The 27,929-nt window shown below is 42.7% G+C and overlaps 1 protein-coding gene and 1 pseudogene across 1 annotated transcript; one reads left to right on the top strand and one right to left on the bottom strand.

The window, feature by feature from the left end:
• Window positions 1-1,936: 1,936 nt before the first annotated feature.
• LOC115741242 (VQ motif-containing protein 20) lies at window positions 1,937-2,923 on the top strand. The gene has a single exon (XM_030675051.2). It carries the CDS (start codon window positions 2,086-2,088, stop codon window positions 2,809-2,811), a length of 726 nt encoding a protein of 241 aa, XP_030530911.2. The 5' UTR covers window positions 1,937-2,085; the 3' UTR covers window positions 2,812-2,923.
• Window positions 2,924-4,503: 1,580 nt separating this feature from the next.
• On the bottom strand, window positions 4,504-27,929 carry LOC115741249 (annotated as a pseudogene).

The raw sequence follows: 27,929 nt of genomic DNA, 5'->3' as shown, positions 1-27,929 counted from the left end.
AAATCTAATCCCTTTCCACTCCTGCTACATTCCCGATTGCTTTTATCCCTAGTTTAAAAGTAAAACCCTAATTACTGTTCATCTTCTTAGTGTGCCGCTCATCTTCTTCGTGAATTGTTCATCTTCTTGCACAAGCCAGCGAAGGATGGCGAGGGCAAACGAAGCGAGGGCCTCTTGGGGTCACACGTTCCCCAGCGACGAGGCCCGAGGTTGCGCAACCTAAACGACCGTTATAGGGGGTCGCACAAACCCAATTACCGTCACCGGGGTCGTGCGACCCCAAGGGGCCCTTGCCGAGGGATGGCCGATGGCCGTCGGGACCCTTCGCATGCCGGCAAGGCTTTTCATTTATTTTTTTGAAATATAAAAATAAATAAATAATAGAAAAATGAAAAATGCAGCCAAAAGCCCCTTGCAAAATTTTTTTTCTAAACACTCCTTAACTCAAAGTTGCATTTCAAAGTATTTTTTACTAAACATCATTTGCATTTATGCAAAGCCACTTAAGCTAAAGATATTTGCATTTATCCAAAGCCCATTTCCCAAGCTAACCCAAACGCACCCTTAATATCTAACATTCCCACACTTTTTGATGAATTGTACACATTTTTTTAGTGGCCAATTGCTTACTGCATGAACATTATAGAACATGTGCGCATGCGTACAAAGAAAGATAACCCAACACAAGCCGTCGGAATAAGCAAGTTGTCAAAGATCTATCAACCGGTAAGCTCTTCTCCTTATTTGAGAGTAAGTTAACCACTTCATACCTTTGTTCGAGACAATACTCACTCCGAACTATCTTTTGAGAAAACAATTCCATTTCAAGGTTTCGTGTGAAAATTTTCCTCAATAATAAACCTAAAATCAACTAATTTTGTACTTCTCTTGTTTTCACAACATCTAACCTTCCCACACGTGTTTCATTGCGAAGTGGGTCTCGAGAAAAAGAGAATCAAAAGGCTCTAATTTAAAAAATATTCTTGTACATATATAAAACACGATATAATCTTTTTACTTCCACTAACTTAATCCATTATCATAATATATAAATCCAACAACATTTCATATCATAAAAAATTATAGCAACCAAATTACTATGAAAAAAAAATTATTTACAATATACCACAAATTAGGCAGTTATCACTTTAGTAGGTGGGCGACAACCATATCCGCAGGAACAGCAAACTCTTTGGTATATTAATAAACAATATGCGATGACTTGAGATCTACCGTTTTAATACCATTTGCATTTTAAAGAGAAAATACTAATACCGACTTTTTTTTTTAGGAGAACTTGCCGCTATCAAAATTGGCGTAAGAATCACCGTCAATAACCTTTATAGAAATTACTCATAATAGATAGAAATGCCAAGTTAATGTAATATTATGATTATCTAATTACTAAAAGATATGTATTACTTTTCTTTATATTGCTATATTATAATTGCAACGAATTGATCTACTTTATGTGATTACTTACCTTTTCTAAATCTGAAAAGTTAATAACCAAAAAGAGAAAAAATTGGAAGAGAGCAAGAGGAAAAACCCCGTGCCCTCGCGCCCAGCCATATTTTCCCGCCAAATCCGCCTCCACCTGCAGACCCGAAACTCCTCCGAGCCCGCCACGTGGCGCGGATCTCCAACGGCCTCCCTGCAAAATCTCAACCCTCGCCCGCCACGTCACCGCCCAACGTTCCCTTCCACCCGTCAATTCCCCTCTCCACATAAAAAACCAATCCCCACGTGCGTGGCTCCGGGCCCCCCTCTCGACACGTGGCGTTCTCTCGCTTGCCGATGGGAGTTCCTTCCGGTGAGTCCGCCCCCAGGTGATCTCCCGAGCCGTGACTATATATAAAACGCCACCACAGATCATCACCAGCCATCAGACTCTATTTCTCTGTCCAACCCCAAAAAAGAAAAACCAGCGAAAAAAGAAAAGAAAAATTCAAAAAAAAAAAAAAAAAACACAAATCAGAAAAACATTTCTTCTTTGCTGTTGGAATTTGGAAAGCTGCAAGAGAGGAGCTTCTTCTTCTTCTTCGATCGTCTTCTCGAATCTCCCCATATCGATCGGCGCAGACCATGAGCCCCGCCCATTTCAACGATCACCACCACGCCCTGTTCCCGCCTCCGTTGAAGACCAGCAGAGACTCGCGCTCCATCAAGAAGCCGTCGCCCTCCTCCTCCTCCTCCTCCACGACGGCGGCGGCGGCGGCTCCCTCCCTCGCCGCCTCGAAGCCATCGCACCAGCAGCAGCAGCAGCAGCGGCACCCGGTGATCATCTACACGCACTCGCCGAAGATCATCCACACGCAGCCGCGCGACTTCATGGCGCTCGTCCAGAAGCTCACCGGCCTCTCCCGCTCCTCGCCCGACGACGATCCGAAGCAGCAGCAGCCGCCTCCGCCGCCGGCCGAGGCCGCCGCCAACAGCGGCGACGGCGATGAAGCCGAGGCGAAGGGATCGAAGGCCGCCGCCGCCGCCGGCGCAGCGAGCGGCGAGGACAACGAGTGCTCGTCGGTGATCACGGAGGAGAACTGCAGCAGCAGCGTCGGGGACGGCCAGGTGAACTCCATCTTCGCGGCGGCGCCCGGCTTCGAGGAGTCGAACGGCGGCGGCGGCGGCAACCCGTACCTGAGTAATTTGCCTTTTTTGCCAAACAATGCTGCGGATTTCCTGTGCTCGAGCCAGCCGGATTTCTACGATTTCAACGAGGCGACGGTGCTGGGTTTCCATGGGAATAACATGAGGACGAACTACATGTCGTACTCCAGTTTTGAAAGGACGAAAAATTTTCGCGAATTTTGAAAAAAAAATATTTTCTCAAAATCTGGATTTCGGTCATCTTATTTTTTTTTTTAAATTAAGCATTGATAAGTATGAGAAATTATTATAATTATTCTTTTTTTTTTCACTGGGCCTTTTTTTGGGATCCGTTGAATGCCAAAAGAGATTCAAATTTTTTTGCTGAATAATAGACGACACACTTCTCACAGAAAAACTATTCACAGTACGTGATTTTTCCCTTCTTCGATCCATTTTTGTACATACTACTACTGCCGTTGAGGATTTCTTCTTGTTCATTTTCGTTAGAGATTTTCCATTGTATCGGAGCAGGAGTGAAATTTCGCCGTTTTTCCCCCGAGAAAATATTTGGTTGTGTCATGTCCGGTGTTCTTTGTCGATTAATTGAAGCCGTTCTCGAGTTATGTGCGGCGAATTGCGATTTTACCAATGCACGCCGAGATTTAGCTTCGGGGCTCGATTTGAAGGATTCAAAACCGATGCGACGAGATTACATTTAAGGTACTCAAAGCTATTTGCCGAGATTATCCCATCTAATGTCCTCGGGCATAGGTGTGGCGAAGAGGGGAAATCATAATTTGAACATAATACACGTACAAAATTGAACGTTACTAAATCGCATTTGGACGTTCAATTTAGTGTATGCAACAGTAGTCAAATGAGATGAGAAGGTGAACATCAGGCAATGCTCCTTGACGAAAGCGCGATACGGCTTTTCCACTTCCCATTTTCAAAACCTAGGAAAAGGAAATCACAATTGTCGTGATCAGTATTTAGTTTCGATGTGAATCGATTCTCACCCTAAGCCGATTCGTAGTTTGTAGAACCATGAATCGACCCTGTTGACATTCATACTGGACCTATTGGTCTAGGCCAATTTCAGTGTCAACCAAGGAATAGGGTGAGTGTTTAATTCATCAAGCTTATCAATCACTCTGGCATTAAAAAAAAGGTAAACATCTTTCAGTTAAGGATCAATATCAACACGTGCACCCCTATCTTCTTTACCAATTGTTTTGCTAAAAATGAATAATTTAAAAAAAATTAAAAATATCGTTTGTATTGCTTATGAAAATGAGTGAATGAAAAATATTTTCATTATTCACGAAAATATCTAAACATAAATTATTATCGATGATGAAATCATTTCTTATTGGCTAATTACTTCGAGCACTACAGATGATCATTTTTCATAGCCATTCAATTTAGGATTTTTTTCAAACCCATTCATTTTTCGTGAAACAAACAAAACTCTAATTCCTCTCAGTAGTCATGCAAGCTTAAAGAAAGAAATGCGACAAGAACAAATGGTCGTTCCAAAAATGGTGAAAGGTAAAACTAAATTAACCCCGAAACACAAGCGCAAACTCATCTCTCACTCACTTCAACGCGCGGTGAAGAAAGAACCTAAACAGAAAATACGTGGAGGTGACCCCGGATCTAAAACCCTAGTGGGCGTCATGGAGGGAGGGAGAAAAGAGCGATAGAAGGAGGATGACGAGTCGGAGGACGAGACGGAGAGCGAGCGCAGCTTGGAGAGCGAGTGAGAATGGAGAGAGCACCGCTAAAGAGTGGTTGAATTAGGCTAGAGAGAGAGAGAGAGAGAGAGAGAGGTGTAATTTAGGGCTGACCGACCAATATGCTATGCCGGCTCCGCACAAAGAACCAGGAACCACCCAGGATCGGCCAATTTATCTATGTTTTTTGCCCCAGTTCAATTCTTTAGGACATATACAGAGATTGGACATAAGCATGTAATGTACAAAACTGTGCATGCGTGTAAATACAACATTTACTTTTTCTTCTTCTCTTCTCCCTCTCTTTCCACAATGACCGGAGCTGCCGGGTGTCGCGACCCTCCTCTCGGATCGGAACGGAGGAAGAGGGCTAATGGGTCGCCCTTCCGGCCCGGTTGCGTGTGGACATTCGGATGGGGGCCTCTCCCAAGGCCCATTACCCAAATCGCGACGGAAGATAAAATCGAGTCGACCTTTCAGTGTGGTCTAGTGACATGTGCAACGTGTGCATGCCTTGGAGTCGCCACCAATCGTTTCGTGGAAGGTACGATTGGAAACCCTATCGAATAGTCGGGAGTTTCTATTCGATTCTCCGAGAACCAGAGAAGTGGGTTCGGGGACTTAGTTACGCCAACTATCCGAGTTGACGCCCTTTCGGTACCTAAGTTGATTGAATTTTCTAACCTCGGATTTCATGCGGAAGAGTGGGGTATGGATCCTAATCTAGGAGTTCATGCGGATGGGAGTGACTATTCTAGCAATCACAATCAATCAAAATAAATGCACAAATCAAGGAATCCATAACGTGCGGATAAATCGCATCAAATCAACGTGGCATTCCTAGTATAGCCCTATTGGCTTAGAAAAAGGGTATTCAAAGCAGAAGAGGATGTCGGGAGTGATTTGGAAGCGATTCGCCCATGAGGGGCAAAATCGTAATTTTGAAAAAAATTTGGGGACGATTTGCCAAGAAGGGCAAAATCGTCATTTCTGAAATAATTTGGAGTGAGAAATGTCAAAAATAAGATTGCCCATTTAAACAGACCCATTTCCTAATTTTCAACATTTTTTTTAAAGGTCCACAGGAATTTTTGGAGACAAATTACCCCTAAAGGGTAAAATTGTCATTTTTTTGGAAAGATCGGGAGGAGAAATCTCAAAAATAGGATTGGCCAATTGATTGTGACCATTCCTCAATTTTGGAGAATTTTTGGAATTTTTGTGAATTTTCTACAATTTTTCTAATTTTTTTCGATTTTTTAATGATTTTTTCGATTTTTTTTATTTATTTATCGGACCGGGTCAACCCGGTCAACGGACCGGTCAACCCGTTCCACGAACCAGTCCGCCCGGTCCGGACTCGCGCCCGGACCGGAATTCATTAAAACGGCGTCGCCCACTAAACTATACACTCGAAATTTTTTTTGAAAATTCCCGCTCAAAAGTCGATGTTCGAGATTTCGCCACGTGGCATGAGGATAGCAATCGGATTCGTTGATCGGAATCGACGGCTCGGATTAGAGGGAGACTTAATCCCCGCCGTTCAAACCGATTACCAAGACTAACGGCTCGGATCGAACGACACGATCGATCGTGACCGTTCGATCCGAGACCGAGATCAATGGCTCGAAAAAAAGGAATCGAATGAATCTCAGCCGTCCGATTCATATTTTTTTATTTTTCGAAAGTGATTTTTATTTATTATTCGAAAATTCGAAAATTTGATCCAATGATCGGGATGGTGACGCGTGGCCAAACCCGGGCCACGCGATCACAAAATATATTTTTTTATTTTTCGGAAAATGGAATATATCTAAAAAAAATGATTTTTATTTTCGAAAATTCGGGATCCCGACACGTGGCCTATCTTAGACCGTCGGATCATTTTTTCTGTTATAACAGAAATGCCGACGTGGCCGCCACGTCGGCGACAACTGGCCATTGACTCGGTCAACTTTAGTTGACCGGTCAAAGAACTCGCCCGAAAAGATGATCGGCGCCGGCAAACCACGCCGGCGCCTCGCCGAAACCCAATCCCGACGCCCAAATCCACCTAAAACGTCACGGTTTTCTCTCCAATTGATTCCGATACTAACCTACGTCGACATATTTCAAGTTTAACACAAATGACCAAGCCACACTAATCTAAACCGGCCTCCAAAGTCCGGCCGAACCCGCAACTTCCGGTGAGCGAAAATATGTCGACTACCGATCCTCTAAACCGAGACCCGAACATGTAATCATCGTCAATAATAGTTCAGGAAACTTACTTGACCATCCTCACGAGCTCAAAATCAACCATCAACGACCTCCGACGCGGGACTCCGGCGAGGTATAAACATAGGTTCGGATAGACATTTTTTGACCAAATCAATTCACAAAAAGGAGAAAACCGAGTTCAGAAGGTGGTATAGATGCAAACGAAAGTGTAAGATAAGTGGTTAAACAAGATTGCAGACTCAAGACTTGGATCGGAATCCTTCGGTTCACACGGACATTCTATCGAACAGGTATTGTGCTAATGTCAATGATGAACATACTCCGATCATTAATTAGATTATGCAAAACCGAATCCACATCTGTACTCAACTAACTCAGATTATTCAAAATCATGCATCAATCCAACTCGACATGGATGAAATCGACTAAAACGGTGTATTCACAGTGCTTCGCCGGAAAGTTAATAGAAAAAAATGAGCTCACCTTTTACGTTGAAGACGATCTGCGGCGCGACGGCAACGAGCTCCGATCCGAGATGCAACGATCCCGAGCTCTCTGTTAATCTTCCACTCCTTTCCTCTCCAGAACTCGCACTCCCTCTTGTCCAGTTTTTTTTTTTTTTTTTGCACTCCCCTCCCCCCTTGTTTGTGACCACTCCTCTTCTTTTGTTCAATCCCCCTTTCCTCTAACCGTCTCCTCCCTCTTCTAGATTCTTCTCGAAGCTTTTTCGTTGAAGAAAAACCGTTCAAGAAAAACGGCCTCCCCTGCTCTATCTTGTGCCGGTGACACTTTGGGAGAGACGATGAACAAGGCTGGGTCGCCGGATCGGATCCGCCCGACTCGGTAGACCCGATTCGTGCAATAAATGGCCAAATTGAGCTAGTAATTAATATTTTTTCATAAAATTGATGCTAAAAATCGCTTTCCCATCATGGATTACCTCTAAAAATAAGATTTTCGTGAAAAATACCCCATGAATTGAGTGAAAACCCCAAATATTGAGTAGGATCCGAAATCGATTTTTACAAAATTGGAACCCTTAATGAAAGAATTAACATCAATTGAGCCCGTCATTAGATTCAGGAGGTGGAAAATTATAGGATAGGGGTCATGGGGTTCCATGGGTGTCTCTTAGGAAGATTTAATTTTGAATTTGGCCTTCTAGGGACTAAAATGAAAGAAATTTTTGTGCAATTAAGTCCCTAGTGCCAAAATTGAGCAAATTAACATGCAATTGGATCAGAATGTGAAATGTAATGCTAGAGAATCATGTCACAACCCTCAATAGTGAAGAAAGAAAAATAAAATGACCCCAAATGGTATTTTCATGTCTAATTTGTGGGTTGTATTTGTGAAGGAACACACAAATCCGATTTGAAATTTTCAAATTTTAAAAGGTCAAAGTGAAAAGAAAATTAAAAGAAAAATACTAACTATTTTTTTGTATTTTTGTGACCTCGAATGGTATTTTTCTTGATTTTTTGGGTATTTTCCTATTTTCTGAAAAATATCAAAAAATGCGAAAAATATGAAAAAAATTTTTTTGGTCAAAAAATGGATTCTTGAGCTTGGACAAGGCTACCAAAGTTGATTTTGCAATTTTCTAATTTTTTATGAATTTTTTATGAATTTTCAAAAATAAATCGAAAAAAAGTTGATTAAAAATCGGGTGTCAACAACTGCCCCTCTTTGGGAGTGATCTCGTGAGAGGTCACTTCCAAAGATAAGGTGACACCTGAAATCTAATCGACTCGATTGGGAAAAGAGAAAAGAAAGAGTTGTGACAGTTGATCTTCAAGCATTCCCGCCGATAAGCTCTTATCCAAAATGAGACTCCATGCAGTAGATATGAAAGGAGAGTAAGAAAAGATTTACCCGGCGCTTACCCGTCCGAGCTCGAGAGGCTTTCCCGTGAGTGTGAATGGATTTTAGAAGATACCTAGGGATTCATCATCAGAATGTTCTAGAGAGATTAAGCTCTGACCCATATGGTAGGTCAAATCATAATGGAATTTCTAAGTAATAGGAATGTGAAGACGACCTATCCCGTCTGTGGGATTCGTCAGAAGATTTGATCCGTATGGTGGATCAACCCATAAAAAGAATTCCTACTTGAAGGGATTCTAGAGACGACCTATCCCGCCCGTGGGATTCGTCAGAAGATTTGATCCGTATGGTGGATCGGCCCGTAAAAAGAATTCCTACTTAAAGGGATTCTAAAGACGACCTATCCCGCCCGTGGGATTCGTCAGAAGATTTGATCCGTATGGTGGATCAGCCCGGAAAAAAGAATTCCTACTTAAAGGGATTCTAAAGACGACTTATCCCGCTCGTGGGATTCGGAAGATTTGATCCGTATGGTGGATCAAGAATCTAAAAGATAAACGACCTATCCCTGTGGGATTCGTCAGAAGATCTAATCCGACCGGTGGATCGGTCCGAAAAAGGCTTACCTACTAAAAGGCTTTACCTGTAAGATGATTTATCCCACTTTCGGGACTCGTCCAAAAAACTTTTAGAAAAGGCTCACCTACTGAAAGGTTCACCTAATAAGATGACCGATCGGGGATTTAGGGGATACTTGGAATCCTGTGGAAAATCGAATCCGAAAATCCTTTTTAACGGAAGAGGTGTCATTCTCTATCACCAATTGAATGTGATAATGCAGAGTGTATCGCCTCAATCTGCGAAGTACCCAAACTGTTGCAACACGGGTCCTTTCAACGGGAGAGTAATTCATTTCTGAGGTGGTGAACTTTTTGCTCATGTAGTAAATGGCTCTCTCTTTTCCATCTTTAGGATTGGTTTGTGCCAACAATGCTCCTAACGACTCTTGATGGATCGTTAAATATAAGGTCAGCGGGTATTCTGGAATAGGTAGTACCAGATCTGGTGGTGAAATCAAATACTGTTTGATCTTCTCCAATGCCCGATGACATTCGGCATCCCGGACCACTTTGGCGCCTTTCTTCAGAAGTTTGAAAAATGGTCTAGCCGTGTCAAAGAGTTGGCATATAAACCTGGCAATGTAATTCAATTTTCCCGTAAGGCTTCTCACTTGCTTAACTGTCGAGGGAGCGGCTATGTCGAGGATTGCTTTTATTTTGGACGGGTCCACCTCAATGCCCCCGCATCTGACCATGAAGCCGAGGAACTTTCCAGATCTTGCCCCGAATATGCATTTGTTGGGGTTTAACCTCAGCTTATACTTTCTCAAACGATCAAACAATTTTCTCAATATTTGGACGTGATCTTCTCCGGGTCCGGATTTGGCGATCATGTCGTCAACATATACCTCGATCTCTTTATGTATCATATCATGAAACAAAGTCACCATGGCCTTTTGATATGTTGCCCCGGCATTTCTTAGCCCAAAAGGCATGACCTTGTAACAAAAGTTTCCCCAAGGGGTGGTGAATGAAGTTTTATCCTTATCTTCCTCCTTCATCAGCATTTGATTGTATCTAGAGAATCCGTCCATAAACAAAAACAATTCAAACCCCGCTGTGCTATCAACCGTTACGTCGATGTGTGGTAAAGGGAAATCATCTTTCGGGCTCGCTTTATTCAAATCCCGATAATCCACGCACACTCGAATTCTCCCATCCTTCTTCATGACAGGGACGATGTTAGCAATCCGGTCTGCGTAAGGAATGGCTTCAATAAAGCCAACTTTAAGAAGTTTCATCACTTCCTCTTTAATCTTGTCTGAGAGCTCGTGTTTCATCGTTCTGCATGATTGCTTCACCGGTTTGCATCCTGGATTAATGGGTAATGCATGTTCCACAATGTTCGGATCCAGTCCTGGCATATCCGCATATGACCATGCAAAGATATCTTGATATTCTTTGAGCAACTCTGTAATGTTGGATGCGTCTACCTGCGAATAAATGTCATCCGATTTTCACTTTCTTGACATTTTCGGATTCTCCAATGTTGACAACAATTGTCTCTTCTTCGGTGGGAGGTTTAGATTCTTCAAAATTAACCAAATCCCTCTGGATAGCTATCCGACCCTCGTCTTCTTCTTCTATATCGTAAGAATAATCCACTTGCCGATCCGAGTTGCACAACAACCTAGCATGCATGTTTGGGATGATATGCTCAGCAACATCTTGGTTAGCCTCGAGCCACTCGACTATCACATTCACAGTGTTGTCATCGAGAAATGGATTGGTCAGGTCTGTCTCTGTCGCACGGAACGCCATCTCGTCTCCCACAAATTTGGAATCCTTAGAGAAAATTTGATTCAACCGATTGTCAAACATTTTAGCTTTGCCTTTCCAGGTGGGAGAACCGATAAAAGAATCACCTCGGCCTCCTCGGCGTCCTCGGCTTCCATGGTTTTTACCTTTGCCTCGGCCTCGGCCTCCATGGTGGTTTTTTAGAGTGGCGGATCTGCTGCTATCGACTCCAAAACCCAATCCAGCTTCGTGCTCATTAGACTCGAGTTGTAAAGGAGTGCGGATTCCTTGGCCAAATTTTCCTAGGCCATCTCCCTGAAGATATCCATAAGCCAACAACATCTTTGCGGGTAAAGCAACTAATTCGGAAAGATTAGGAACTCTTAGCTTGGTCCCAACTGGTGTATGGACCACGCCCACTAGTTCTAAAGAATGATAACTTGCCTCTTCTTTAGCCTCGTGCTCTATGTAGGGTATGGCACTATTCTGATAAGACCGGAGATCCACCTCGCCGTGGACGGTAACAATCTTCCCATCTACTATGAATCGCACCTTTTGATGTAAGCTCGAAGGGACAGCCCAGCCTACATGAATCCATGGCCTTCCCAATAAAAACCCAAAAGCACTCGGGAGATCCATCACCCGAAAATCAATAGAGAATTTGGTCGGGCCTATGACAACATCAAGCTCGATCTCCCCAACCACGCTTTTCCTCATTTCGTCAAAAGCCCCGATAGTCGCTTTGGAAGTTCGAACCACCTCCTCTTTTATGCCCAAATTCCTCAACGTGGCCAAAGGACAAATATTGAAAGCAGATCCATTGTCTATCAACACATGGGCTACTCACTTTCCATGACACTCTGCGGTAATGTATAGCGCTTTGTTGTGCACTTGCCCGTCCATGGGGAAGTCTTCATCTGAGAAGCTTATTTGGTCCTTCAGCAAGATCGCCCCAACAAAGTTCTCCAATTGAGTCTCATCAATCGTCTCTGGGACATGCACCTCGTTCAACACCTTTAGGAGTGCTTGTTTGTGCTTTTCCGAATTAATGAACAGATCAAGTAAAGAGATCCGGGCCGGCATTTTCCTCACTTGCTCTATCACCTTGAACTCGCTCGTCTTGACGATGGATAAAAGCTTTTTAGCGTCTTCTTTAATCACCTTTCTTTTCGGGTTCGGCTTCCGGCGGGGCATAAATCTACCCGATCTCATTACAGCATCTATTTCTCCGGTTCCATAATTCCAATGGACCGCTTTGGGGTTATACGGCTCTACCGGTGGAACTTTAATCACCACCGGTGTTACTTTTTCAATTTTGACCTCTGGTTCATCATCCGTCTCATCATCAGAAAAGCAAATCACTACTGGCTTGACCGGGCGATCGTCTTTCTTGTCGTCGCCATCAACTTTATCCAATCTAATCACAATGGGAGCTACAGTCCCAATCATCCCAATCAGATTATCTAGATCTTCTAAATTATATCCGCACTCAAGCTCTTGGTAAAATACATCGTGTTTCTGAACGGTCGACGAGATTCCTTGATCTAAGGCAATCTCACTATTTCTTTTGCTTGAGGATTCAGCTTCTGCACCTTGAAATTTTTCAATCAATAAGCTCCTTTCAACCTCTTCGCCGACTCGCACCAAATGAGCGAAAGAATAGAAAGTCGATGGAGGGTTTTGCTCAAAAACTTCACGCGAGAGGAGTTCCAGAAAATATCCTCCCCAACTCTTCTTCAACCATAGGAGTATAAACTCGCGAATTTCGCGTCTTCTCTCTACACGCATCCAACCCCAATTCTTCATCCTCCTCATGGGTCAAATCAACCTTAGTGAAAATTGCTTCGAGACGAGCGAGTTTCCGTGAAGCAAATGATTCGGTAGCTTGATCAACAACGGGGGTGATTCCGACTGAAGCCAAAGAGCTCAGAAGTTCTTTCGTTTCCGTCAACAATGCACTCAAATCCCCGAATTGGCAAATCAATCTCATCACCTTCAGACTTTGTTCATAACTCCGAATCTGGGGTTTTATAGCATGCGTATCACTCGCCTTCTGCGATTGATCTATCGCTGCCGCTTGTTGAGCAAAATTTTCCAATTCATGAAAGAAATCAGCCACGTATTTTTCCATAACAAATAATCGCTCCATAACCTCAGCATCATTCGTGGCTCCCGAATCTTTCAGATGAGGTACGACTTCGACAAGATCATCAACTACGTCCGGCTTGATAACTTCATCCATACCTCCCCATCCATCCGGTACAATATCCTCAGCCTTTATGAAAAAACTAGGAGGAGCGGAGTATTTAACTTTGAAATTGTACCTCCCCGAGTCTTTGCCCAAATTATCCACGGTTTCGCCCTTTTCATGAGCCTCCAATACGAATCTTTGATCGCCCACACGAGTCTTTTCGGCTTTCAGATCATCCTCATTAATCTCGGACTCGGGATTCGTAATCAATTCTAAATCACTCATCAAGCTTTCATGAGGAACCCTCCAAGAATTGCCTTGCTCGGTTTCCATCACGAACCGATCCCGATCCAAACTCACGGTAGCCAGCACTCCTTCAAATGTCTCGTCGCCGACATCCGCAACTATCCCGAGGCTCATCAATTTGGCAATACATAACATTTTTCGTTCAATCGACATTTCACCTTCATTTGGATAAGATGAAGCAATTGCCAAAATGTCGTGCAATTTGCTCATGTTCACCTTGAGCTCTAAGTGATGCTCTTCTTCTTCGCCAAAAATCATCCCTACCACCCGGTGATCGGGGAGCGGATTCTGCTGTACATTAGGCGCCGTCTTGTCAAACTCCACCAGATGGTTATCAATAAGGGCTTGCACCTTGAGTTTTAGGATGTAGCAATTGTCGACATTGTGTCCTCTCTCCCCCATATGATAGACACACGATCGGCTTTCATCATATCCGGGATATTTCATCGGGTTTGGCCTTGGCGGTTCCTTCGCAACTAAACGCTCTTCCAACAGCATCGGAAGCAACTTGGATAATGGCCTAGGAAGGGGCGTGAACCGCTTAGGAGGTGGCTTCTTCCTCGGTTCTTGTACCTTTTGCGTCGACCATGACGACCCTCCCTATGTCGGGTTGGAATTCGAGAACTGTTTGGGCTTTGGTGGATTCGGTACAAAGGCAATGTCAACTCCCACCCCACCGTCTTTTCTCAATGCATACTAGCGTCTTGCCGGCACTTCCGGGGCTTTTCTTTCTCTCATAGCCCATTCTAGCCTTTCCGCAACTTTTATCGGATGGACAAACGTCCGACATCCCGACGTGTTCAACTTGTCAAAGTACTCGTAGGGGAGTGCCTTCAGAAACAAGTCAACTAACTCGTCTTACGGAATAGACGGCTTAACTTGCGTCGCCAAAGCTCGCCATCTCTGGGCATACGTACGAATCCGCTCATTCTTTCCTTTCACGCTTCCGAGCAAGTCTTCTCGAGTAGGGGCGGTGGCGGTGTTAAACTTGTACCGATGTAGAAAATCTTCAGCTAAATCCTCCCAGCCGTCATAATCTTCTTAGTCTAACTCGATGAACTAGGCCAAAGCGGCGCCCGCCAAACTTTCTTGGAACGTGTTCATGAGGAGAGGGACGTAGTCCGAGTAATGCGCCATCTTGTGCAGATAATATTTCAAATGAGCACGGGGACAACCTGTCCCATTGTACTTCATGACAAATTCCGGTTCCTTGTAATCCGGCGGCACCTCAATTTTCGCAAGAGGAGAGATCTTATCAAATCTGGCTAACTCATAGCCTTGACCGCTCAGGCACTCTTCGATCTTAGCCAACCTCTTAGCCCCTTCTTCTTTTTTAACCGCTGATTTTCCCTTCTCCTCCTTCTCCAAATTGATAACTACAGGCGACGCTTTAGGTTGTGGATTAACCCGAGGAGCTTGAGTGACTTGAGGAACAGGATGGGCGCCTTCATGTTGCCCCTTGCCATTAGTGTTAGACGATGATGGATGGGCGGGATTATTCAGATCCGGTATCGCCGGCTGTCTTGCATGAGAAGCTTCCAGCAAAGCTTTCATCTCTGTTATCATCGCCACCGGCGAATTTACTTGTGTCTCAAGCACACCGACCCTCGGGCTCGATTCTTTATGCTCCATTTTGGTTCTCGGACGAGTTCTAATACGACCTCTTAGTTGTTCCGTGATTAAAATCACCTGTTTTGAAGAACGAAAATAAAGTAAGAATACTGAAAGGAAGCAATAACAAAAATCTGAATCCTTTTAATTGCATGTTTTCTTTCGATTAATGAGAGAAATGACTACTTCATGAGCCCTATTTTCATATAAGTAGCTCTTTTCCTCATTCTCCGAGAGAAATCATGTAATTAAAAGAAGCGTAATCCAGGGCAATAGTTTTAATGCATCATAAAAAGAAACATCTCAATATGTATATATAAGAAAATCAACTAAGTTCATTACAACCAAAACCTCAAAAAGTGTTTGAAAGTTAAAATGACATAATGTTTCGATATCTTAAACTTGATGGAGTGATTCTATCCAAGTCTAGGACGTTTGGGATCTAGGGTGTCCCGAATATCCCAAGAGAGGTCAAGTTCCCCCATCCGAAACTCCCCATCTTTATGATAAATCGGCGATCTCATATCTTCGGGTACATAAGGCTCCACTCCGGGCATATGAGGAACGATGTACTCCGACACGTATGGCTCGACAAATCTACGTCTGACTGTCTTGAAATGGCAGATGTACTCGGGTGATGCCCTATGAAGGTTCATCTCGTCGATTATATCTTCCGGCCACTCTATATCCCCAGTCTGAGATTTCTTCAGGGAATCCTTAATGTACTCAACTTTGGCCTCGAACGACTCTTTATCTTTGCCTTTGAGAACCTCCTTCGGTATGTCAAAAGAGAAGAACTCCCGGTCTGAGCGGTGTCGGCATCTTCCGTAAAGCTCCAAACTGTCTGATGACCCTTATCGGATAATATGTAGTAGCTCCGGTAAAGCCCAGTAAAGGAACTAGATCTCCATCACTACAAGTGAGTCGAGCCTTATATATCCTTAGCCATTTAAGCCGCCATCGGAGTTGTTACGGTTTTAATGTTCTAAGAAATTCTCTCCAATCCTTAAAGTTGAGGTTAGGGACTCGAGTATGAGTTTGAACAAAGGTTCTAAAGGGGTTGGTGTGAGGACTAATCTCAATGAAACCCATACGAAGGTTGAATTGTTTGATATGAGAAGTGAACCACATATATAGAAATCCACTAGAAGCCCTAAAGATTCCCTTATTCCTAGCCCGGAAACGGTTTAGAGACATGAAGGTTTCTGCTAAAATCAAGTTGGAATAATCCCACCCACAACAGAACTGTCTAACTACCACATCCATAATAGGATCAAAAGTGATGGTGGAAATAGGAAATAAAACGAAGCTAAAGAAGGCTAAGACAAAGACCCTACCCGACTTAGTCCCCTTATCTGCAGGAAGGTTTGAGAACCTATTTATGAGGAAAGCAAGGGAAATACGCCCACAATTGCTCTTGGCATTTAGGGTTACCTCGGAGAGGCTAGTATCTAAGAATTCAGCTAAGGAACTAAAGGGTTCATATCCTATCGGGGGTTGGACAAGATGAGGTGTAAATTCTACTCCGATGGCGGCACTATACTCCTCCCGAGTAGGGGTGAGCTCGAGTCCTTCCATATTGAATGTGGCGGTGATCGGATCCCAAAATTGTGCAATGGCTTGGATGAAAGCGGGAGGACATTCGATCTTCATCAAATCCGTGAGATATCCCGGTCGTGTCTTGGCGTACGTCTGATTGGCTTCATCCATATTCTCCCACCAAGTTAGGAGTTCCTCTCGAGGGACCTTGAACACTTTGATATCATTCTTCCCCATCAAGTCTAGAATATTCAAATGATGTTGAAAAATCAATTGCCTTGGATTACTTTAAAATGCATGGATGCCAATGTCATGAAACATGCATGATGCGATCCAATTTCATATTTCGATTAGTGAAATAGAAATTAGATCATTTCATCTAGGCTAAAGACCTAATGTGAGATCTAATTTAAATTTCAAATAAGCGAATTATGCAATTGATCGTGATCGTCTCGGTGATTAAGAGAAATAACAAAGTCACATTCCATTGATCAAAACAACAAATCGAACAAAGTAGGGAAAATATACCGGAGCAGATTCCTAATACATTGATATCTAATAGAGAGAAAGTGGTAGAGATGAGAGGAAATCCCATGAAACGGGAATCCTATACATGTAGACTAAAACATGAAAATGGTAAAAGATCAATGGAATGTGAAACCTAAGCTTCGAACTCCTCGAGATCGCCATGTTCTACTTGTCCTCATCTGATTCCTCATCGGGGTAATCTTCGTTGTTTTGGGCAGATTCTTTAGTTGGGATCTCTTCGGATGAGTAGTCTATTGGAGGTTTTTCCTCGAGCGACCCCTCACTAAGCTCCTCTTCTAGATAGGGCTCTTCGATCGGTACCTCTTCTTTGATTGGTTCTTCTTTGAGATTCTTTTCCCCTAGGGGTTCTTCCTCCGAGTCTTCTCTTAAAAAGGCATCGATGATGGTCTTTCCTCCCTCAATGAATTCTCCATGGTGGCGTAGTTCCTCCGGCCATTCTCTCGTCCACGTCATTGTCACTTGAGGGGACTCCTCGGCCATTTTGAGTTTAGGCTTCTTGAGCACGATATGCTTTGACTTGGTTTTGATAGCGGGACGCTTCCCTTTCTCCCACGGAGCCAGCATGGGTCGGTTCATTTTGATCTGACGTTCGGCCTTTCGACGAGCATACGCTTCTCTAGCCAATTGGTTGCGACGCTGTCTTTGTAATTCCATAAATTCCTCATGACGTCTATCCACTTCGCGATTGAATTGAAAGTCAACCACATAGTATTCGGTGTGGCAATCTTCGGCATATCCTAACTTCTTCCCCGTCGGTTCACGTCCATGCACGAACCTGGTGAAGTGCGAGGCATGTATTAGTGCAGGCCACACTACCTTCCTCTGATGGATGAATGGTTCCGGCTCGGTAGAACTTCGGAGAAACGGCGGCATCCTAATCTACCATTGTTATTTTTCTTAATCACTAGGACGATTTATAAGTATATGTCGTGCTCATGAATGCGAATGATATGCAATATATGAACAAATTATGATGAAACAGCATAAAGAACTACATCATAAAATAAAATGCCTTACCAACCGATACGAAAGGGAAGGCATGATTTTCCCTGCACATTTTTGGTTTTAGGTATACCAACCATCCACAGACATGCGCATGAGACAAGTGAGGGGTATACTCTAAAAATCGGGTATGGAACCTATGGCTAAAGGCTCCCACGATCCAAATATGACAAATTCGCCCTCGAGGGTACTTACCCGAGAGGGTTGGAACTTGCCAATCAAGATCATGAGCGGGAACGAATACGAAAGTCTCAAGTGCCATCGAACACAAGATCCTTTCGCACCATTTCCCTATCTAAGGTAACCTATGGGTGGTTGCGATCACGACACATTGCACACACCGCGGTCAAACCCCGACGCAACCACATAGGTTACCTTAGATAGGAAAATGGTGCGAAAGTGCAATTTCGATGGCACTATGAGACTTTTATATCATGATCTTGATTGGCAAGTTTCAACCCTCTCGGGTAGGTACCATCGAGGGCGAATTTGTCATATTTGGATCGTGGGAGCATTTAGCCATAGGTTCCATACCCTTTTTTTAGAGTATACCCCTCACTTGTCTCATGCGCATGTCTCAGGATGGTTGGTATACCTAAAACCAAAAATGTGCAGGGAAAATCATGCCTTCCCTTTCGTATCGGTTGGTAAGGCATTTTATTTTATGATGTAGTTCTTTATCTTCGTTTCATCATAATTTGTTCATATATTGCATATCATTCGCATTCATGAGCACGACATATACTTATAAATCGTCCTAGTGATTAAGAAAAATAACAATGGTAGATTAGGATGCCGCTGTTTCTCCGAAGTTCTACCGAGCTGGAGCCATTCATCCATCGAGGAAGGTAGTGTGGCCCGCACTAATATGTGCCCGCACTTCACCAGGTTCGTGCATGGACGTGAACCGACGGGGAAGAAGTTAGGATATGCCGAAGATTGCCACACCGAATACTATGTGGTTGACTTTCAATTCAATCGCGAAGTAGATAGACGTCATGAGGAATTTATGGAATTACAAAGACAATGTCGCAACCAATCGGCTAGAGAAGCGTGTGCTCGTCGAAAGGCCGAACGTCGGATCAAAATGAACCGACCCATGCTGGCTCCGTGGGAGAAAGGGAAGCGCCCCGCTATCAAAACCAAGCCAAAGCATATCGTGCTCAAGAAGCCTAAACTCAAAATGGCCGAGGAGTCCCCCGAAGTGACAATGACGTGGACGAGAGAATGGCCGGAGGAACTACGCCACCATGGAGAATTCATTGAGGGAGGAAAGACCATCATCGATGCCTTTTTAGGAGAAGACTCGGAGGAAGAACCCCTAGGGGAAAAGAATCTCAAAGAAGAACCAATCAAAGAAGAGGTACCGATCAAAGAGCCCTATCTAGAAGAGGAGCTTAGTGAGGGGTCGCTCGAGGAAGAACCTCCAATAGACTACTCATCCGAAGAGATCCCAACTAAAGAATCTGCCCAAAACAATGAAGATTACCCCGATGAGGAATCAGATGAGGACAAGTAGAACATGGCGATCTCGAGGAGTTCGAAGCTTAGGTTTCACATTCCATTGATCTTTTACCATTTTCATGTTTTAGTCTACATGTATAGGATTCCCGTTTCATGGGATTTCCTCTCATCTCTACCACTTTCTCTCTATTAGATATCAATGTATTAGGAATCCCCCTGATATTTTCCCTACTTTGTTCGATTTGTTGTTTTGATCAATGGAATGTGACTTTGTTATTTCTCTTAATCATCGAGACGATCACGATCAATTGCATAATTCGCTTATTTGAAATTTAAATTAGATCTCACATTAGGTCTTTAGCCTAGATGAAATGATCTAATTTCTATTTCACTAATCGAAATATGAAATTGGATCGCATCATGCATGTTTCATGACATTGGCATCCATGCATTTAAAGTAATCCAAGGCAATTGATTTTTCAACATCATTTGAATATTCTAGACTTGATGGGGAAGAATGATATCCAAGTGTTCAAGGTCCCTCGAGAGGAACTCCTAACTTGGTGGGAGAATATGGATGAAGCCAATCAGACGTACGCCAAGACACGACCGGGATATCTGCTGGATTTGATGAAGATCGAATGTCCTCCCGCTTTCATCCAAGCCATTGCACAATTTTGGGATCCGATCACCGCCACATTCAATATGGAAGGACTCGAGCTCACCCCTACTCCGGAGAAGTATAGTGCCGCCATCGGAGTAGAATTTACACCTCGTCTTGTCCAACCCCCGATAGGATATGAACCCCTTAGTTCATTAGCTGAATTCTTAGATACTAGCCTCTCCGAGGTAACCCTAAATGCCAAGAGCAATTGTAGGCGTATTTCCCTTGCTTTCCTCATAAATAGGTTCTCAAACCTTCCCGCAGATAAGGGGACTAAGTCGGGTAGGGTCTTTGTCTTAGCCTTCTTTAGCTTCGTTTTATTTCCTATTTCCACCACCACTTTTGATCCTATTATGGATGTGGTAGTTAGACAGATCATTGTGGGTGGGATTATTCCAACTTGATTTTAGCGAAAACCTTCATGTCTCTAAACCGTTTCCGGGTTAGGAATAAGGGAATCTTTAGGGCTTCTAGTGGATTTCTATATATGTGGTTTACTTCTCATATCAAACAATTCAACATTCGTATGGGTTTCATTGAGATTAGTCCTCACACCAACCCCTTTAGAACCTTTGTTCAAACTCATACTCGAGTCCCTAACCTCAACTTTAAGGATTGGAGAGAATTTCTTAGAACCTTAAAACCGGAACAACTCCGATGGCGGCTTAAATGGCTAAGGATATATAAGGCTCGACTCACTTGTAGTGATGGAGATCTAGTTCCTTTACTGGACTTTACCGGAGCTACTGCATATTATCCGATAAGGGTCATCAGACAGTTTGGAGCTTTACGTAAGATGCCGACACCACTCGCACCAGGAGTCTTCTCTTTTGACATACCGAAGGAGGTTCTCAAAGGCAAAGATAAAGAGTCGTTCGAGGCCAAAGTTGAGTACATTAAGGATTCCCCGAAGAAATCTCAAATTGGGGATATAGAGTGGCCAGAAGATATGATCGACGAGATGAACCTTCACAGGGCATCACCCGAGTACATCCGCCATTTCAAGACAGTCAGACGTAGCTTTGTCGAGCCATACGTGCCGGAGTACATCGTTCCTCATATGCCCGGAGTGGAGCCCTATGTACCCGAAGATATGAGATCGCCGATTTATCATAAAGATGGGGAGTTTCGGATGGGGGAACTTGACCTCTCTTGGGATATTCGGGACACCCTAGATCCCAAACGTCCTAGACTTAGATAGAATCACTCCATCAAGTTTAGGATATCGAAACATTATGTCATTTTAACTTTCAAACACTCTTTGAGGTTTTGGTTGTAATGAACTTAGTTGATTTTCTTATATATACATATTGAGATGTTTCTTTTTATGATGCATTAAAACTATTGCCCTGGATTACGCTTCTTTTAATTACATGATTTCTCTCGGAGAATGAGGAAAAGAGCTACTTATATGAGAATATGGCTCATGAAGTAGTCATTTCTCTCATTAATCGAAAGAAAACATGCAATTAAAAGGATTCAAGATTTTGTTATTGCTTCCTTTCAAGATTCTTACTTTATTTTCGTTCTTCAAAACAGGTGATTTTAATCACGGAACAACTAAGAGGTCGTATTAGAACTCGTCCGAGAACCAGAATGGAGCAAGAAGAACTGAGCCCGAGGGTCGGTGTGCTTGAGACACAAGTAAACTCGTTGGTGGCGATGATAACGGAGATGAAAGCTTTGCTGGAAGCTTCTCATGCAAGACACCGGCGATACCGGATCCGAATAATCCCGCCCATCCATCATCGTCTAACACTAATGACAAGGGGCAACATGAAGGCGCCCATCCCGTTCCCGAAGTCACTCAAGCTCCTCGGGTTAATCCACAACCTAAAGCGTCGCCCGTAGTTATCAATTTGGAGAAGGAGGAGAAGGGAAAATCGCCGGTTAAAATCAGCGATTACTATCTTATTCAATGTTTGTTCAATTACTCTTTTACTCGCGAATGCAATGTAAGCATTAGGTTCGGAAATAATGATATCCCCCAACATCCCAAAACTAGCCGTTACCCCACCAGTAGTAGGGGATGTAAGGATTGATACATAGAATAACTTTTTATGGGATTGATAATCATATAAAGCGGCAGATATTTTAGCCATTTGCATCAAGCTCAAGCTTCCTTCTTGCATACGTGCTCCTCCGGAAGCACACACTAGAATCAGAGGTAAAAATTTATTGGTAGCATACTCGATCAAACGGGTGATTTTCTCGCCTACTACCGATCCCATACTACCCCTCCCTCTTTTTTGTTCTGTTGTAGCCCCTCACGAATTAGAGCCTCCCTTCTATTTTGTTCTTTTTCCCATTTGTTCTGGAGCCCCCTTGTTGGAGTCCCTTCTTGTTCTATTCTCTCCACCCGAAGACCAATCTACAGAAACATCACAATGGCACTTCTTTGGGTTAGCTTGGTCAACGAAGTCAACGGGTTGACCGGGTTGGTCAACCCGACCCCATATCAAGTTTTTTCTCTCTTTTTTTTTTTTTTGGTGTAATTAACTGTCCATTTGACCAATTCGCATGAAATTAATGTCAAAATTGAACCTTACAACATGGATACCATTTATGAATGTCAATTTCGAAACAAATTAGTACAATTTCATGCAAAAGCCCCAAATTTCAAATTCGACCCGAACATAAAATCCGCTCAATTAGGGCCCTAATTGATCAGTTTTTGTCAATCTAACCTCACCAATGTGTTTAGAATGCTGAAAAACCTATGGGTCAAGGTTCACATGTGCATGGGTTCTCTTTTAAAATGTTTAATTTGACCATGATTAAAAACCGGGGACTAAATCGAAAATGCAAAGAAGCACAATTTGCAATCTGCTCAAAAATTGAAATTGATTTGACTAAAATGCAATTAAAGGTGTAGGAATCAAATGTCATAACTGACTCAAAGTAAGAAAAACAATAGAAAGACCCCAAATGATTTTTTTTGCTCAATTTAGGTCCACATTTGCAAAGACTCATGTGACCCCAAGTTGAATTTTTCAATTTTTAAATGGCCAAAATGCAGAGGGAATTAAAGGAAAATATTGGATATTTTCCCATATTTTTTAGGCCGAAAATGCTATTTTTTGTGAATTTTGGGTATTTTTCTAATATACGGAAAATACTAAAAAATGTGAAAAATATCAAAAAAAAATATTTCTTGTTCAAAAAAATGGATCCTTAAGCTTGGCCAAGGCTTCCAAAATTGATTTCTCGATTTTATGAATTTTTATGGATTTTTAAAGATTTTTTAAAAGAAAAACTGATCCAAAATCAGGTGTCAACACCGGATACTGAACCACCAATCCCGCAATCTCCTCATCAATCTTTCCGTGCCTTTTCTTCTGAAAGGGGAATATCTAGTGAAAATTTCCAAGAAAACGAGTAGCACCATGTACTTTCCAGGCAAAAAGGCGATTATCAAAGCCGAGACAACAAGGGGAAGGACAAGTTTCTCGCTAGCCTGGAGAACAGAGACATAGAAAAAATTTATCTTGGTTCCAGGATAATCCAAACTGCGAGGAGTCAATCGACTATGGTCAGAAAACTAGAGAGAGAGAGAGAGAGAGAGAGAGAGAGAGAGAGAGGATCTGAGAATGATAAGATCGGTGAAGGAAGAAACTGCTACCTGTGGAAGCGAAGACAACAATAATGCACGTAGCTTGAGGAGGATTATGTTCCCATCCTGGATAAGCCTTTCGGCTAGAGTGATTCCATTGTGAACAGCCAAAACCTGCTCCACTGCGCTCTTCGCTGGAGGTGCCATTACCATAATCCTGCGAGTGGGCCTCCCTCGGTTTTGAAGCCGAGTAAGTGTAACAAAAGCCACAATACAAATGAGCACCAGGGCAGCAAAGTAACAGAGCCACCCCCTGCAGTAAATCTCAAACAAGTCCAAACTCAAACCGACAAGTATCTATATCTGCTTGCTCATAACCGGTTCAAAAAGCTCAATGATCCGACTTAGATAAAATGTGCACTCGAGGATTTTTAATTTGAAAAATTTGTTAGCTGGGAAGAGAAACAAAAAGAGGACACACCTAACTTCTTGCTTCCCATTTAGGCGTGAATTATGTAGAAGAAAGTTAACATTGTGCAAGAAACAAGAGTTACGAGATTGCATGTCTTGAGGACCAGAAGGTTTTTCACAAACAGTCAGAAAAGGGAACATTAACAAAGGAAGAGCGTTCTTGTACACCCATTTTACCTGCAAATGATGAAAGTGAAACTCAGACAGAATATCGAAGACTTCAAATGATCATCCCAGTATGCCAGAGAAAGAAGCCAATTTCCAACTGCCATAAAGGGGAACATTAACTCCTACAAATGTAAGGGAATTGACAGATTACTTAATATTGTCCGCAGTTTTAAAGATGCTGAATAGGGGGGAGACAGGAAAGATAGGTCAGTACTTCAGCATCATAAAAAGAAGCCTAGGAATGAAAACATACATAAAACCATCCAGTGATACCTTCATCACAGCTAAATTTGTATCAATGCCATTGACTTTAGCTGCATCACAGGATTCTCGCGCCACTACCACTTCCTTGTAGTTGTCCCCAGATTCCTTTACTGCTCTTTCCAGCAAACTCAACTGCCCCACAGAAATCTCACCAACAGGAAGGCCTCCCTCACTGAGATGACTTGAACTGTTACCAGGGAAAAAGCCCAAGTTGGAAATCATGGAGACATATGACATTGAGTACATCCTTTTGCTGAACTTCGAATTACTTTTTTGGTCCGACTCCCTCAAGCATAACAACTTTGCTAGTGCTTCCATTATTAAGTCTCCCCCTGGAAGTTGATCACAAAGACTGAACATCAAAAGAGCCTCATAGCAAAGAGGACCAGAGGTAATCATATTCTAAAGGGCCTGTACACGCAAGATTCCAACAATAGCCTTGGAAATCGCCTCATCCCTTTCAATACCAGTTATCTGGAATTTGTTTATGAACCTATGCACATATAGAATGTCTCTGACAATTGCCAGCCAATAATCCCGGCGTTTATGACCTTTAAGTTCAGGAAACTCGATAATGACTGGTTCTAATCTGCAAGAACTTCACAGAGTCAATATCAAAGTCCTAATAACAGGGAGAAATTAGGAGCCAACAAAGAAAGACAGTTAAACACTAAAAAAAAAAAAAAAAATCAGCTGAGACAAGCATAGAGAGTCATGCCTTACAAGGACACTGAATCGTACAAGATTGCCTTGTCAAATAATCGAGTACCCAGTGGACCGGTCACCTCAGGTCTAACAACTTGTTCTAGCTCATCTGACAAGTTATATCTCTCTGCTTTGTCAAAAGATACTACTTGGAAAGCTTCAAAGTAAAGTGCATGATCTGTTAGAGTAAGCCGACCTACACACACCAATAACGGTAAGTGAGTGGACATCCAATGCAGACGGAGAGATGTGCAATCTTCTCCACTACAAAACTTCCATGTTTCAAAGGATGTGGCATTTATGGTGTCATGCTACACACCTCCATATGCAGAAGCCAGTTCGAACAAGTAGCACCGGCGATATTGAATTATATTAGATTATGTTTATTTACTCAATGTAAGACAAGGTTTGAGAAATGATTACAACATATAGAGGTATTTACCAGGCCATATGGATCTTCCTACATGTTCAAGAACTGGCTGACTGGTTTATTTTCCATCAACTTCAAGGACCTTCTCTCCTCTCAAGGATCTGACAGCGGACAGGTGGGAGGAATCTGACTGGCTCTTCAATCTCCTCTTAGCTCTATGAATTGATAAATCCAAGTGTCAAACCTAATGAGTGAGTAGTAGCAAATAACACGCCAACAAGAAACTAAATAGTGTGGTGGCACAGACCATAAACTGATACATATTTGCTTCTGAGCATTTCCTCATTAAGAGTAATAAACACTGCATGTTTATCCATTGAGAGTAGATAGTATACTCCATACATCCAACCAAGTTAAAAGAATATTATCTAGAAGCTTACTTACAAGATAAAACAAAAGAGTTCAAATCTTATCCACAGCAAATTGCCTCTTGGACAGACTAAAATCAGTTACGAAACTACCATTATGCTCTTCTCTTTAGTTATCTACCCTCTTGGATGAAAAATTATGTCATCTTGATATTTGGATCAGTATAATTAGGAACACATTCCTGGATGGTATGCACTTGAAACTACAATATTTAGCACTAAATCAAGAAGCAGCAAGCAAGGTTCTCATAGCCATGGGCATCTCAACGAGAATAATTAGCCAATTGTCAATGACGACCATCAAGGATTACAGAAATGTAAAGAGAGGAAGGAGATCAAATATCAAACGGAGAAGAGATACCTTTCTAATGCAGAAAGGAACTTGTCATAGACGGGAAATTGGAGCCTTCCACCAGTTGAAGTGCTAAGCACCTCAAAAAGATTTTTGCAAATAATCGCATTCGCAATAATAGGAACAGCAGGAGCTATACGAGAGAAAGCCTCTGCTCCAACTGAAACATTTTCATCTACCTATTGGCAATGAGAAGGAAAATTTACATAAAAATACAAATAGAAGGGGCTAAATTGTGTATCAAATGAAGTCGATACTATAATACAGTTATCAAAGCAATAACCGTGTTAAGGGAAGGCAGATTGGAAGCTGCAGGACTCTCCCAGGCAACCATCATGTCATAAGTCAGTCGATCGAATTTCTTGTCAGCTAGATGACCGGTTGCACGTACAGAAAGTGCAAGTGTCATAAAACAGCAAAACTCCAGAAAGTTCCGTGCATAATATTGTGGATGCTTCACATAATCACAAGCCTCTTCATTGAAGCTTTTTTGAAGTTCACTCATAGAAAAGCCAAGTACTCTGCATCATTTAGTTCCACCGTTGACACAATGACGAATGTACAAGACACACGGTCTACATGAGCATTACAAAATCAAGTTATGTCTACGATATTGCAGGCAAGAATACAGTCTACTAGCTACAAAACACTGAAAAAACAGATCCGAAATTCTATATATCTGTCTCAAAGTGCAGTCACTCTTAGGACTTTAAAGTAGCATGCGGTGCTATTAACCTGCTTACCTGGACACTCTTCTAACATCATCCATAAATTCAGAGCATGTAAAACAGAGAACAAATCATGCCACAAAGTTCTAGATAACTATCTCAAGGCCTACTAGTCTAAAGAACTAATGATTAAAAAGTATAAACTGGAGTTGCTAAAATGCTAACAGCTTACTTTGAGCATCTTCTAACAACTATGTTTGCAGTCGGAGAGAGCTCCACGATCCAGTTCCTCCCCGCAGCCGCAGACGCTCCCGTGTCGCCGAATTCGTCGTCGAAGGGAGACCGCCTTCCCATCAACCATCCAAGCGACCCGTCCCTCACCAGACCCTCCAGCCAATTTCTTGTTTCGCTCGCCCCAGCCATCTTCAGAATATTCAGCAGCACGCAATCAAGGTCAAACTAGACTGCCTGTCAATGGCAGCCAAACCCGAGCTCAAAAGAACACTTGAACAGCAACCACGAGTGCAACCCATTTACCAGAAGCTCACTAAGAATGCAAAACGAATATCCAAGTTCCATCCATGAAAAATCCCCAGCATCGCCATTCTTGCCCGACCAAGAACAAGGGATTCACCAAGACAAGACATCATCGAAATGCTCCGACCCGAATCATCATTTCCATCACTGCGAAACCACCGTTTTCTTCGATCCCACCACCATTTCCCGATCACGACCCAAAATGAAACAAAGGGTCACAATAGAAAAGACCAATTAACACATATTACTTCTTCGAGTGAGCGAATTGGGGGGTGGTGGCCTCTGGGTTGACTCAACAATTAAGAACTTCTGCCTCTCATTAGACGCAGTGACCAGTTCTGATGATGCGAATCTCCGG

This window comes from Rhodamnia argentea, chromosome 6 (assembly GCF_020921035.1).
Source record: "Rhodamnia argentea isolate NSW1041297 chromosome 6, ASM2092103v1, whole genome shotgun sequence".
Lineage (NCBI taxonomy): Eukaryota > Viridiplantae > Streptophyta > Magnoliopsida > Myrtales > Myrtaceae > Rhodamnia > Rhodamnia argentea.
The sequence above is the reverse complement of the archived record's forward strand: the minus strand, read 5'-3'. Positions and strand labels throughout refer to the sequence as shown.